Source organism: Bufo bufo, chromosome 8 (genome assembly GCF_905171765.1).
Source record: "Bufo bufo chromosome 8, aBufBuf1.1, whole genome shotgun sequence".
NCBI lineage: Eukaryota > Metazoa > Chordata > Amphibia > Anura > Bufonidae > Bufo > Bufo bufo.
This window is the reverse complement of record NC_053396.1, coordinates 205,230,538-205,245,422: the sequence shown is the minus strand read 5'-3', so window position 1 is coordinate 205,245,422 and position 14,885 is coordinate 205,230,538. Positions and strand designations below refer to the sequence as shown.

At 46.3% G+C, this 14,885-nt stretch overlaps 1 protein-coding gene across 1 annotated transcript in view; it reads left to right on the top strand.

Annotated features, from left to right (window-relative positions):
• The first annotated feature begins 1,587 nt into the window (after positions 1 to 1,587).
• LOC120978195 (complement factor B-like) overlaps positions 1,588 to 14,885 on the top strand; it is a 52,239-nt gene continuing 38,941 nt past the window's right edge. The window contains exons 1-5 of the mRNA XM_040406417.1: positions 1,588 to 1,693; positions 4,317 to 4,517; positions 9,141 to 9,326; positions 11,274 to 11,447; positions 12,850 to 12,945. Of these exons, the coding sequence (XP_040262351.1) occupies positions 1,639 to 1,693; positions 4,317 to 4,517; positions 9,141 to 9,326; positions 11,274 to 11,447; positions 12,850 to 12,945 (712 nt within the window). The 5' untranslated portion in view covers positions 1,588 to 1,638. The remainder of the gene's footprint in view (positions 1,694 to 4,316; positions 4,518 to 9,140; positions 9,327 to 11,273; positions 11,448 to 12,849; positions 12,946 to 14,885) is intronic.

Sequence of the window (14,885 nt, the reverse complement as noted above, 5' to 3'; positions counted from 1 at the left end):
AAGTAAGAGTGGGCACATTCCACTCCTCCTCAGATGGGGGAAGCTAGCCTGGAATGGTCTATTCCAGTCTAGGTAAACTAACTGGCTTGATTTTACTACAGACTATCTGCTACATACTGCTGCCACCTGCTGGTGTACATGGAAATTACAGCAAATATATAAAATACAGATAAATACATGGCAATGCGGCAGTGAGATTACACAGGATATTAACACATTCACATCTTAACATAATGAAGCTGGGTGACAGAGTTTCGTGACATACTCTGGGATGTTACATGTGTCATGGGTCAAAGTTTTTCACAATGTTAAAGAATATGGCGGGCGCGAATATCTCCATATGTTTGCATGTTCAGCGAATCGCGAACACGCAAAGTTCGCCGCGAAACAACCGACGGGCGAACCGCAAGGCCATCTCTATTTCTAAACACCTCCAGCAGGGCTGGAGATGTTATGCGCAAGACGGACATTGGAACAAAGGGCTCCCCTACTCCTGTATGCCACGTACCTCCGGCGCTGTACCTCTGCCTGGAAGCGCCAGGATGCGCGGGCTGGTGTGGTGATGTCATATCACCGCTCCAGCCCACGCGTACTTACTTGCCCAGGCTGCTTGGGGGCGAGCGCCACCGGATTTAAATAGTCCGGCAGCGGAGCGCTCATGAGTGGCCAGAATGAGAAGCCAGAATCTTCCCCAGGAGGACGAGCAAGCAAGCATTAACCCCTGTAAAATGAGCACACAAGCAAGGATCTTCCCCTAGGAACAAGCATTAACCCCTGGAAAATCCTTGGATGGCTAAGTAACCCTTTCCCTACCCCTCTAGACCAACGAGCATTATTATTAACCCTATCATTCCCTAAATCCCACTGCTACCAATATTATTAACCCTTTCCCTATATACCATTGCATTACCCTATACCACCAACCCCATATCCTTTTAACCCCTGCATTACCCTATACCACCAACCCCATATTCTTTTAACCCCTGCATTTGCCCCAGATTGTATTTAACCCTTTCCACCCTGTAGGGACAGCGTGTAGTTAGGTTTGGGAGGGTGCTGCTATTACGTGTGTGTGAGTGTATATTTAGATAGATTTTGGGGTGGAATTGTAGACTGTATTGTGTTAGTGTAGGTAGATATAGCATAGTGCTGTTAGTGTATTACTGTGTGCGTCTATATGTATATATATTTATATAACCATTGATATAAATATATATAGACATAGCAGAAATAATTGACTGTAGACTTGTAATTGTTTAATAAATACTTTATTGTTCAAGCACAGTTTATAGTCTTTTGTCGCCGCCGTCATTCAGCGAACGCAGTTCAGGAAAAGGTAGAGCAACAGGGAGAATAAAGATAAAAATAGGTGGAGTCAACAATAGCATGATTTTAATATTAATAACGAATATTAACCCAAAATATTAATAATTAATATTTCCTTTTACAGGAGGAGTTTCCCCATTTTCTGGTGAACTGAGTGATTTGTCCGGCTCTCCTCTCTGCAAATACCTGTTGTGACATTGAACTATTTCTACAGGAATTCACTTGACCTCAGCCCCAGCTATATAAACAGTACTCATCCCTCAGCGAGGCTCAGATCACAGGAGAGGCGAGCAGACAGACGACGGGGCGTGTATGGGAGACAACCGCTACAAGATGTCACCTCTGATTCTCCTCAGCCAAATAGCATGTAAGTAACAGGAGATCCCAGGAGATAGATGGGGGTTTACAGGTGGAGATGGTTTTATGGCAGCAAGAAATACATTATAGCAAGGGCAGCTTCCATACAAGGAAGCATTAGATGCTCCGATGCTAGCATCAGGGGGGCTGCCTGGGTGAAAATATGGGCATGAACGGGTTCAGCTCTGAACCTGGACAACCCCTTTAAAGGGCTTCTGTCACCCCACTAAACTCATTTTTTTTTTTTTTTTGGGGTTCTTATAATCCCTATCCTGCGATATATCTCTACATTATTTTATTAATCATTTTCGTTCTGTAGATATGCCCAAAAAATGTACTTTTATAATATGCTAATTACCTGTTTACCAGCAAGTAGGGCGTCTACTTGCTGGTAGCAGCCACAAAAAACCGCCCCCTCCTCTTGTTGATTGACAGGGCCAGCTGCGATCTCTTCCTCCGGCCGGCCCTGTCAGCATTCCAAAAATCGCGCGCCTGTCTTGTTACGGTGCAGGCGCTCTGAGATAAGGAGGCTCGCCTCCTCAGCACTCCCTCAGTGCGCCTGCGCCGATGACGTCTTTTCTTTCGGTGACGTCATCGGCGCAGGTGCACTGAGGGAGTGCTGAGGAGGCGAGCCTCCTTATCTCAGACAGCCTGCGCCGAACGAACGCAGGCGCGCGATTTTTGAAATGCTGACAGGGCCGGCCGGAGGAGGAGATCGCGGCTGGCCCTGTCAATCAACAAGAGGAGGGGGGCGTTTTTCCTACTTGCTGGTAGACAGGTAATTAGCATATCATAAAAGTAAATTTTTGGGCATATCTACAGAACGAAAATGATTAATAAAATAATGTATAGCTATATCGCAGGATAGGGATTATAAGCACCCAAAAAAAAAAAAAAATGAGTTTAGTGGGGTGACAGAAGCCCTTTAAAAGTTATTCAAATTCTGCATGTATATGAAGTTATTTAGTTCATGGTGGAGCTGTATACATCCTATACAGGGAGCTCTGCACCCAAAACGGCTGATAACAGTATTTTACCATGTGACCACCATATATCGCTATATAAACGGGAACAGGGCATTTGGAGCCATGCGTCACCACACCGAGCTCTGACTCGTAGAAACCATTTCAGTATTTATTTATATTAAGTAGAAATAAATTATGGCGATATTTTCCTGTCCTAACCCACCTCCACTCACCCCTGCACTAACCCAAACCATTTTTTTGGAGAGCTCCCAACAACAGCAGAGCCACTAGCTGGGGAGGACTTGAAAGGGCATCTGTCAGCAGTTATACCTAGGACACCAGCTGACCTGTTACAGGTGCGCTTGGCAGCTGAAGGCATCTGTGTTGGTCCCATGTTCATAGGTGCCCACATTGCAGAGAAAAATTAAGCATTAATATATGCAAATGAGCCTCTAGGAGCAACGAGGGCATTGCCATTACACCTAGAGGCTCTGCTCTCTCTACAGCTGCCACACCCTCTGCACTTTGATTGACAGGATTTACCCCATCTGGTCCTGTCGATCAAAGTGCAGAGGGTGCGGCAGTTGCAGAGAGAGCAGAGCCTCTAGGTGTAATGGCAATGCCCTCGTTGCTCCTAGAGGCTCATTTGCATATATTAATGCTTAATATTTCTCTGCAATGTGGGCACCTATGAACATGGGACCAACACAGATGCCTTCAGCTGCCAAGCGCACATGTAACAGGTCAGCCAGTGTCATAGGTACAGAACTGCTGACAGATGCCCTTTAAAATTTATATAAAAAATTGAATGACTTTGACATACATTGTATTACTTATCTTGAGTTACAGCCTCCACAGCTGCATTCACAATTCTGCTTGTGGCTAAAGGAATCCATTAATAAGTTTGTTGCCAGACACCACCTTAACGACTACGATGAAGTTAGGGTACTTTCCCACTAGCATTGATCAGATCCGACAGGCAGTTCCGGCAATGGCAAACCGTATGCAAACGGAAAGCTGTTTTTTTCCGGATCCGTTAGACTGATCCGGTGGTATACCGGATCCGTATCGTCTGGAATAACGGATCCAGCATAAAAAAAAATTCAATGATCAAATGCAAAAATAGCTCCTCCTATATTCCGGCGCAGGCCCAGACCGGAAAACCTGATCTGGCAAGGCGGCAATTTCCAGAACACTTGGTACTGCAGCATACTGCAGTGTTTTGTCCGGTCAAATACCGTACAAGGGACGGAACGGAAGACATCCTGATGCATACTTAACGGTTGTCTTTCCATTCAGAATTCATTAGGAAAAAACTGTTTTTTTTTCCGGTATTGAGACCCTTTACCGGATTTCAATACCAGACAAGAATAATGCTAGTGTGAAAGTACCCTTAATTTACTGCTGTGCATTGCCTGCTGTAAAGACAATGCAAGCACAATAAAGACAAGCTGTACGTAAAAAATTAGCTAGGTGATCCCTGCTGTGAAGAGTGCAGAACTGTAAATGCAGCTCTGGATTACAATACGGGGTGTAATTTAAGGTTGAGATGTGTTAGTGTGCGTATTGAGCAAAGATGGCACCAAAATATCTGTCCATATGAACCGAGTTCTTCTGCTGCTCTTGCAATGTGTGTTCTTCATCACCGCCATGTCTCTTTGTTTTTAGTGTCCATCGCCGCCCCCGCCATTCAGTGTGATCTTAGTAAAATAGCCATTGCTGGGGGTGCATATAATCTGACCAATGGTGCTAATGTTGGCAGTAAGGTGGTGTACACCTGCCCTGAAGGACACTACCCGCACCCATTTCCCTCACAAGAGTGCCTCTTCAACGGTCAATGGTCGAATGCGAAAGAATACCAGTGTAGACGTAAGTGACCAAGCATCTGCTGACTGACGCCATTATCAGGGGTATAGCTATAGGGGGTGCACAGGTAGGAGTAGCACCTGGGCCCTGGTGCCTGAAGGCTCTTCTGCCACATCAGATAACACCAGTATTATAAATGGCACATCGTAGGCGGAATACACAAATTTTCTATTTGGGCCTAGCCCAAGAGGTTTCTGGCATTAAAGATCATAATCTGTTTTGGACTTAATCCCCGGTGGCTAGAAGTCTAGCTTTAGGTTGGACAGTCCAGTTTCCTGACACCCTGTCCTCTGTCTGTGCAGGGCTTGGATGGACACTGGGATGTCCTAATTTTCTGTGGCTCGACACTCAGACAGTGGCATTGCGCTGTCAGAGCATGCGCTGCAGGTGCAGCAAGCCCCTGTAGAGAATGGGAGTGGTAGTGGCCTTGATGTAGTGTAGCGTCAAAGTGTCTTTCCTCAGGCTGTCGCTCCCTGGGGTCCAATGTAGTGAAAGTAGTTTTTCTGAAGAATGAGGCCAGACTTGGGATGTAACAAAGTCCTCTTACTAAGTGTTTCTTGAACTTGAGAATACAAACGATATCAGCAGAGTCGTCGTACAATTCTCTTCTAGCGCCAGCGGAGGAGGTATGGCGGCAGGCTGACTTGTTGATGGTCCCACACTTCGATAATACCGACCTAGCAATCCCTTGAAGATTAGGGTGTCCTTTGCCCTTTTCCCCTCACTTTATATCTAAGTAGTGTGTGCTCTATGAGCTGCTTCCACACTCCACGCTCCACCACGGCCCCTCTCCACCTCACTTTTCTCTAGAATGACCTCGACTCCCTAGCTCAGCCACACACTTGGCAGGAAGTCTAGCCCAATTTTACCAAAGGGGGTAGGAAATAAAATGGTAAGTACTATTCCTGTTTTAGAACATTGCCAACCATACCGTCTCTGCTGGTGAACCAAGTGCATAACATGTCATTACAATTACATTGCATTAGAGACATGTAAAATAAAATAAACAAGTACAAAATAGTAATACCCCCAACTCTGGGGTATTAGACAGCTTCTCTCACACCCAGTCAGTCATCAGAGCCGGCAGACATCTCACTTTGTGACTGACTGAGGGTGAGAGAAGGCCTCCAGGTACCATGCAACTCACCTTCAGGTCTTCCAGTCTTTTTTTTTCTTCTTCATTTTATTTTTGTTTTGTTTTTTTCTTGAAGTAAGGGGCATGGGTTAGCAGATTTGGGGACATGGCTTAGTGGGATTGGGGTGTGACCTCTAATTTCTGGGCCACCCTGCCCCCGAAGGATTCATAGTAGGTTAGGGCCTATTACTGTGTCATAACTTGGGCTCACCATTATGGTATCACATAGTCGCCAACAGTTCAGAATTTGCAGTCCCCTAAAATTAGCCCTTAATTTTCGGATAGTCCCTGCAAATTCAAGCTGTCTAGGTCCAAAATTGGGTGGGGTTTACATAAGCCATGCTCATAAATGGCCATTTCCATGCTGTTTGGAATTATTCCCAGGAAAGGATCTATTTGTGCCTAATTTACCTACTATAATGTTGGTAAGTACAGCACCCAGACCTGGGGGTATCTGCAATCAGTTTTTAATGTTTGTAATGTTAATGTAATGCACCTTGTACTCATAATGTTCCAGCAGTAGGTAGGCGTAGCCAGAACTAACAATACCGGCCCAGACCTCTTTGGAGCTTAGAGTGGTCCTCACCTTGGTTCTAGAAAGCTCCATTTAGAGTAGTTGTGAGAAGGGTGGAGGTAGGGGGCAGACATGAAGTGCTCCTCTTCCTCAGACTCCAGCTACAAGGCCTGGAGCTTTCTATGTCAACAAGAGCTCCAGGAAATGAAAGAGAGGAAGTTTTGAAAGAGGATCTGGAAGGCCACAGAGTTCGAGTGAGCAAGGTGACCCATCTTGATACGTTCCAGACCGTGTTGCTGAAAAGGGATACCATGTTTAGACACCCTTTGCACCCAGATTAATGGACACTACACCACAGTTTCCAGATAGTAATTGCTAACCGAGATCCCAGACACTTCGGCCACAGAAGAAGTAATTAGAGGTCTATTGCTTGGACATATGGGAGGATTTTGCACTGTGTACAGATAACTGGTGGATATTTTACAACTCCTATTGTGCACACACTAAGGCCCTTGATTTTTTGAGGATCCACGGACATGAAAAAAATGTCGTTTTGGTGTCCGCCTGGCCGTGCGGAGCCAAACGGATCCGTCCTGAATTACAATGCAAGTCAATGGGGACGGATCCGTTTGATGTTGACACAATATGGTGCAATGGCAAACGGATCCGTCCCGCATTGACTTTCAATGTAAAGTCAGGAGTCCTTTTTATACCATCGGATCTGAGTTTTCTCCAATCCGATGGTATATTTTAACTTGAAGCGTCCCCATCACCATGGGAACGCCTCTATGTTAGAATATACTGTCGGATATGAGTTAGAGCGTGAAACTTAAATCCGACAGTATATTCTAACACAGAGGCGTTCCCATGGTGATGGGGACGCTTCAGGTTAGAATATACTAAAAGAACTGAGTACATGACTGCCCCCTGCTGCCTGGCAGGTGCTGCCAGGCAGCAGGGGGCCAACCCCCCCCCCCCCTGTTTTTAACTCATTGGTGTCCAGTGCGGCCGGCCCCCCCTCCCTCCCCTGTAGTTAACTCATTGGTGGCAAGTGGGCCCCCCCCTCCTTCCCTTGTAGTTAACTCAATGGTGGCCAGTGGGCCCCCCCTCCCTCCCCTGTAGTTAACTCATTGGTGGCCAGTGGGCCCCTCTCCCTCCCCTGTAGTTAACTCTTTGTTGTCCAGTGCGGCCGGCCCCCCCCTCCCTCCCCTGTAGTTAACTCGTTGGTGGCCAGTGGGCCCTCCCTCCCCCTCCTAATTAAAATCTCCCCCCCTATCATTGGTGGCAGCGGAGAGTACCGATCGGAGTCCCAGTTTAATCGCTGGGGCTCCGATCGGTAACCATGGCAACCAGGACGCTACTGCAGTCCCGGTTGCCATGGTTACTTAGCAATTTGTAGAAGCATTATACTTACCTCCAAGCTGCGATGTCTGTGTCCGCCCGGGAGCTCCTCCTACTGGTAAGTGACAGGTCTGTGCGGCGCATTGCTTAATGATCTGTCACTTACCAGTAGGAGGAGCTCCCGGCCGGACACAGACATCGCAGCTCGCAGGTAAGTATAATGCTTCTACAAATTGCTAAGTAACCATGGCAACCGGGACTGCAGTAGCGTCCTGGTTGCCATGGTTACCGATCAGAGCCCCAGCGATTAAACTGGGACTCCGATCGGTACTCTCCGCTGCCACCAATGATAGGGGGGGAGATTTTAATTAGGAGGGGGAGGGAGGGCCCACTGGCCACCAACGAGTTAACTACAGGGGAGGGGGGGGCTGGCCGCACTGGACAACAAAGAGTTAACTACAGGGGAGGGAGGGGGGCCCACTGGCCACCAACGAGTTAACTACAGGGGAGGGAGGGGGGCCCACTGGCCAGCAACGAGTTAACTACAGGGGAGGGAGGGGGGGTCGGCCGCACTGGACAACAAAGAGTTAACTACAGGGGAGGGAGGGGGGGCCCACTGGCCACCAACGAGTTAACTACAGGGGAGGGAGGGGGGGCCGGCCGCACTGGACAACAAAGAGTTAACTACAGGGGAGGGAGGGGGGGCCCACTGGCCACCAACGAGTTAACTACAGGGGAGGGAGGGGGGGCCCACTGGCCACCAATGAGTTAACTACAGGGGGGGGGGCTGCCCCCTGCTGCCTGGCAGCACCTGCCAGGCAGCAGGGGGCAGTCATGTATACAGTTCTTTTAGTATATTCTAACCTGAAGCGTCCCCATCACCATGGGAACGCCTCTGTGTTAGAATATACTGTCGGATCTGAGTTTTCACGAAGTGAAAACTCAGCTCTGAAAAAGCTTTTATGCAGACGGATCTTCGGATCCGTCTGTATGAAAGTAACCTACGGCCACGGATCACGGACACGGATGCCAATCTTGTGTGCATCCGTGTTCTTTCACGGACCCATTGACTTGAATGGGTCCGTGAACCGTTGTCCGTCAAAAAAATAGGACAGGTCATATTTTTTTGACGGACAGGATACACGGATCACGGTCTCGGCTGCAAAACGGTGCATTTTCCGATTTTTTCACGGACCCATTGAAAGTCAATGGGTCCGCAAAAAAAAACGGAAAACGGCACAACGGCCACGGATGCACACAATGGTCGTGTGCATGAGGCCTAAAGAGAAATTTTTCTTTGGTCTATTCTGGTTACTGACTCTCACCATCACCACACGCTGGCCATTGCACTTCCATTACGTGCCCTGCCTAGCACGCACATGAACATTAACATCAAGGGCACCCCCAAGCTACCATCAGGCATAGAGCTCATGGCTACAGGGAGTGTCAAGAGGGAACACAGGGTGTTCCTCCTTAACTGCACTGACCCCAGGGAGCGACAACCTGAGGTACTACACCATGAAAAATCTTCATTAGAACCACTACCACTCTCATCCTCTGCATCGGCGCCTCAGGGGCTCTCTGCATAGGCATGGCTTCCATATTGAGCATTTATTTGTATGTGTTCCCCCCACAGCCGTGCAATGCCCCAGACCATTCGTGTTTGAAAATGGAGAGTTCTATCCCAGGAAAGCAAAATATTTGGTCGGGGACGTCCTGAACTTTGAGTGCTGGGAAAGATTTGAAATGTCTGGACCTGAAAAGCGCACTTGTCAGGCAAACGGAAAATGGAGTGGAATTGATGCAAAATGTGATGATAAAGGTACAAATAGGAAAAATGTCTAATAATGTAATATGTAAAATCAGGCTAAATACATAATAATATTATATAACATGTACAATAAATGCTGGACCTGTTTATACTACGAGCAATGCAGACTTTAAAGGCGGTTTAAAGGATTTTAAAAAAAAAGGTGAATGGAGGGAGGTCTTGCTTGCATAATGTGGTCTCTTTCATTTCGGTGCCTAAGTTCTGGAGATAGGAGCAGAGGTGAGATCCACACCGATCTGACATTTGTGGCATATCCTAGCGATATGCCATAAATGCTGTGATGGGAAAACCCCTTCAAATGGATATGGGTTGCAATACTGGACACAGTTGTGGGAAGAAAGTAGACATATTTTTCCATTCCTGTAATAACAGTATTTCTTTGTAGGGGTTTAAAGGCTATGTACACCTTTGGGGGGCAATTTTTTCTTTATTATTGCATTCTACTTATCTTGAACTAAAAATATTTTTTTCTATTGGTCTTCATAAAAAATATGGAATCCTTTTTTTGTGTACATCGCTGAGATGATGTAGTAGCACCTGTGGATTTTCTCTCTTTTCCAGAACTGACGGGCTCCTTATCTCTACCCTCTGACATCATAAACACTCATTCTAGCTGAGTTCTTATCTTACTGATTAGAATGTGGTTTAAATAAGTGTTTATGACCTCTCAGTAATTAAGAGATAAGGTTTATGAGAGGATCGGCATAAAGTGAAAGTACTAGTCACACAGTTTGAAAAATCCATTATTAAATATTTTTAATAAAGGCCAACTGAAAATATGATTTATAGCCAACAATGAGTAAAATGCAATCATAAACCGTGGGACAACTCTCTATGGCATTTTGGCTTCTGATTATAGCAAACAGGACAAATACAGAAAGCAAAACATACCAAAACAAACCAAAAATATGTAACACAGAATAAATGCATACCTCAGATTACATACAAACAACTAGAAAGCTGATATATGTCACAACCAGACAGCTGAGAAGCTCTTACAGAAACCGTTCAGAACCTCCTCCTTCAGTTTTCTTTGTTTTGGTTTCAGTTCCTCATCTCGTTAGCCTATCTCCGCTGTCATGCAGTTGGACTGATTGCTTCCCTTTAAATTCCTCCCCATAATGCAGTAGTGTGCGGCTTATACAACTTCCTGGAGTGTGTGTTCATGCTGTTCCTAGTTCCCAGTCTTCTGCAAGATAAGTGCTGTATATGTATTTGTGATTTTCTGTCTGCTGGATCCAGGTGACCCTGACTCCCTCCGTGTCTGTGTAGGGAGCCGGTGGTCGTGTCCCCTCACTATTGTAGGGTCTTCAGGTGTTAGATAGTCGAGGTACGTGGATATTCGACCATTCACCTTTGGGGTGTTCGCATAGGCTGAGCAGTCAGGGAGAGTCTGCCAGGTCCATGCAGGGCTCTCCCTTTTGTTCCTTAGTTGTGGATCCAGTGAGTCATTGATTATATTGCATTGTCTTGTTTCCTGTACACCATCCGTGACAATATAAATACAGACTCCCGACACTTGCACAGAACAGCTCACACTCTCCTCTTCTCTGGGGCTTTGCATCTCTACTCATTGACTTGAGGACCTGCACACATATGACCATAAGACTTGTGCAGGTCCTTCTAGAGTGGCAAAATCACCACACATTTGGGATCATTATACATTGCAGCTTTATTGTGAAAGTACAATGCAGATGTCTACCCTCATTCATTCCTGATGCCAGCCCTGACGAATGACAGCAGCAAAGGATAGGCTTGTCTGCAGCTTGGAAGAACAAAACGTGATTTATTGGGTGTATTATCTGTTGTGGTCATGCTCTGTATGATGGAAATGAATTCTAATCTAACACTCTTGTTCTCTCTTTTCTTCTGTATGGATCTCTCCTGACATTTCCACACCACATTAACATGTCCTTTGCTTTCCCTACCCCCACACAGAGGGTGACTGTCCAGACCCAGGGATTCCTCTTGGGGCCACAAAAGTAGGTACTTTCTACAATATTGGAATTAAAGTGACATACAAATGTGAGAAGGGGCTGCAGATGTTCGGCTCGAAGGAGAGAGTATGTATGGAGAGCAAGCGCTGGTCCGGAGCTGAACCGTCCTGCAGATGTAAGATGCTTTACTGTATTCAGTATGTCCATGTATGGCACCATTATGTAGCACACCTAAGCATACTTAAAGGGGTTCTCCAGGAATTAAGAAAATGAAAATGCTTAAATATTACTTTATTATAAATATATTGTCAATATATTGTCATCACTTGTAGTACAAAATACTGTGGTACCTAGGTTGTCTTCACAAAGGACAGGAGTAACATCAGGTACTTGAATGAGGTCAAGAGGCTTCTCCTTTACTACATAATGGTGAGGGCACTGTTTGAAGTGTGATGCACTTCCATTTGAAGGAGTGGATCTCAGATGACGTACGCATCCTGGCCAAGCATACATCGCCCACTATTACCCAGCCTTTCATTAGTTATGATGGCTTGTTTTGTCTGGGGAGCAATCATTAGGAGAAATAAAAAGGCCGCTGTCCTATTAGTTCACACAAAACCTGTCCTAATCACACAGGATGACAAGTTACTTCACAACACTGCCTCATCCTCCTCTCTGCTCTACTTGTTATGATCCTGAATACAGCTGATAGGCTCTTCAGCTGAATCTTTGTAGGAATGGAGTTCATGAGGAGACATGAAGTACAGAGAGGACGGACAGGACATACTGTGGTAATGTGGGGCTGTGGTAATGGACACTGCATACAAGTGCTGCTGCTCATTAGTCACATCCCCACCTCCTCTCTGTACTTCATGTCTCCTCATGAACTCCATTCCTACAGAGATTCAGCTGAAGATCTTATCAGCTGTGTTCAGGATCATCATCCCTGACAAATAGGAGAGGAGGATTAGGCAGCTCTTTATCTCAGTGTTGTGAAGTATCTTGTAATCCTCTGTGATTAGGACAGGTTTTGTGTGTACTAATAGGACAATGGCCATTTTATTTCTCCTGATTACTGTTCCCCAGACAAAACGGCGGCTGCAGGGTCAGGGGGGGGGAACAGCCTGCTGGATGGATCCGTGCTAACGCTAGCGCACCATGCCCCATTAACTATAACATACATATACATACATACACTATAAAACTACAACACACTGCGGTTTTTGTCTGGCCGCCTCTCGGCTTGTTTGCCGCGATGCGGCCGGACCCCCGGCCCGCCCCAATTATAGTAAATGGGGCTGGAGCAGACTTTCGGCGGCACTGTGGGCTAGTGTTAGCACGGATCCGGCAGGCTGTTCCCCTGCTGGACCCTACTGCCGCTAGAGTGAAAGTAGACTTACTTGGGTCAGCCAATCAGTTAGCTGCAATACCAGACACAGCCAATAGATAACAGTGGCGCTCTTTCTAGGGGGGGGTAACGGACTAAGTCTGACCCAATTTTCTAATATCATACAATCCAAAAGTGCGATATCGCTGGTGATTTTTGAAGGTGACTGATGTGTCTCTGTCTTTCATAGATTGGAATACGTTTGATACCCCAGAGGAAGTGGCGGAGAATTTTGCTTTCTCCCTTTATGAAACAATTGAATCTTTGACCCTGAATACAATAGACGGTAGGAGAGCTGGATATTTGGATATTATATGTAGCTCTTTAAGAGGACCTTCAGAGAGCCCTGGAGAAGCTGATGCAGAGAATGGGAGTGGTAGTGGCCCTGATGAGATGTTGTGTCACGGTGTACTCCCTCAGGCCTTTGCTCCCTGGGGATCGGTGCAGTAGAAATGTAGTATTGAAGAAGGAGGCCAGAATTAAACGTATAACAGTCTCTTATACTAAGTGCAACGTAGACAAATATATTCACTAGCAGCAAATTTTAAGTGCAATCTTCTTGCACCAGTAAGGATGATGGAGGCAGGTTGGATGGCTGCAATTTAGTACCAGTATTGTCCCGGCCTAGTGGTATTTTGGGTGATGGGTGTCTTAGGCTCCATGGCTGTGTGACGGTGGTTTAAATAACGGCCATCACACGGACATTTTTAGAACCAAATAAAGTCTATGGGGCTATTCACATGACGTTTTTTTAACAAATACTTCACAATCAGGAGAGGAGCAACTGCCTCTGCTCGTGCAAGTGGATGAGGTGAGTGATTTTTTGTCCCTCTTTGCTCCCTCTTTTTGATCTGAAGTGTAGATTTGCCTTTTTACATTTACAATATTAATCCAGAAAATGGTTGTCTGGTTCCTCTCTGTATTTAAGAGCCGCTTTGTATATTATTACATTTTTAGATGCAATTTAGATTTTTTTAAATTTCTATATTCTGCAAATTTTTGCGCTATTGTTTAAAAGAAAACTATTGTGTGTATAGATATGAAGGGAAAATGGATCTTTCACACATTAAACCAAAATTGTCCCTCTTTGACCTTCCAACAAGTTGGGAGATATGCTCCTGGGGACTACCATGGAGGATATTATTACTGCTGGGGGCCACTATGGTGAACATTATTACTGCTGGGGGCCACTATTTGGGGCCATTATTACTGCTGGGGGCCACTATTGGAGACATTATTACTGCTGGGGGCCACTATGGGGGACATTATTACTGCTGGGGGCCACTATTGGGGACATTATTACTGCTGGGGGCCACTATTGGAGACATTATTACTGCTGGGGGCCACTATGGGGGACATTATTACTGCTGGGGGCCACTATTGGGGACATTATTACTGCTGGGGGCCACTATGGGGGAGTTTATTACTGCTGGGAGCCACTATTGGAGACATTATTACTGCTGGGGCCACTATGGGGGACATTATTACAGCTGAGGGCCACTATGGGGTAATCTATTACTGCTGGGGCCACAAGGGGGGATTTTATTATTTCTGGGGGGGCTACTATGGGGGATATTATTACTCTTGGGGGCCACTGTGGGGGACATTATTACTGCTGCGGCCACTATGGTGGACATTTTTACTGCTGGAGGCCGCTATGGGGGACATTATTACTGCTGGGGGCCACTATGGTGGACATTTTTACTGCTGGAAGCCACTGTTGGGGACATTACTGCTGGGGGCTACTATAGTTGACATTTTTACTGCTGGGGGCCAGTATGGGTGAGTTTATTACTGCTGGGGGCCACTATGGGGGACTTTATTACTGCTGGGGCCACTATGGGGTAATCTATTACTGCTGGGGCCACAATGGGGGACATTATTACAGCTGGGAGCCCCTATTGGAGACATTATTACTGCTGGGGCCACTATTGGGGACATTATTACTGCTGAGGCCACTATTGGAGACATTATTACTGCTGGGGTCCACTATTGGGGACATTATTACTGCTGGGGGCCACTATGGGGGAGTTTATTACTGCTGGGGGCCACTATGGGGGAGTTTATTACTGCTGGGAGCCACTATTGGAGACATTATTACAGCTGAGGGCCACTATGGGGTAATCTATTACTGCTGGGGCCACATTAGGGGACTTTATTACTGCTGGGGGGGCTACTATGGGGGACATTATTACTCTTGGGGGCCACTGTGGTGGCCATCATTAC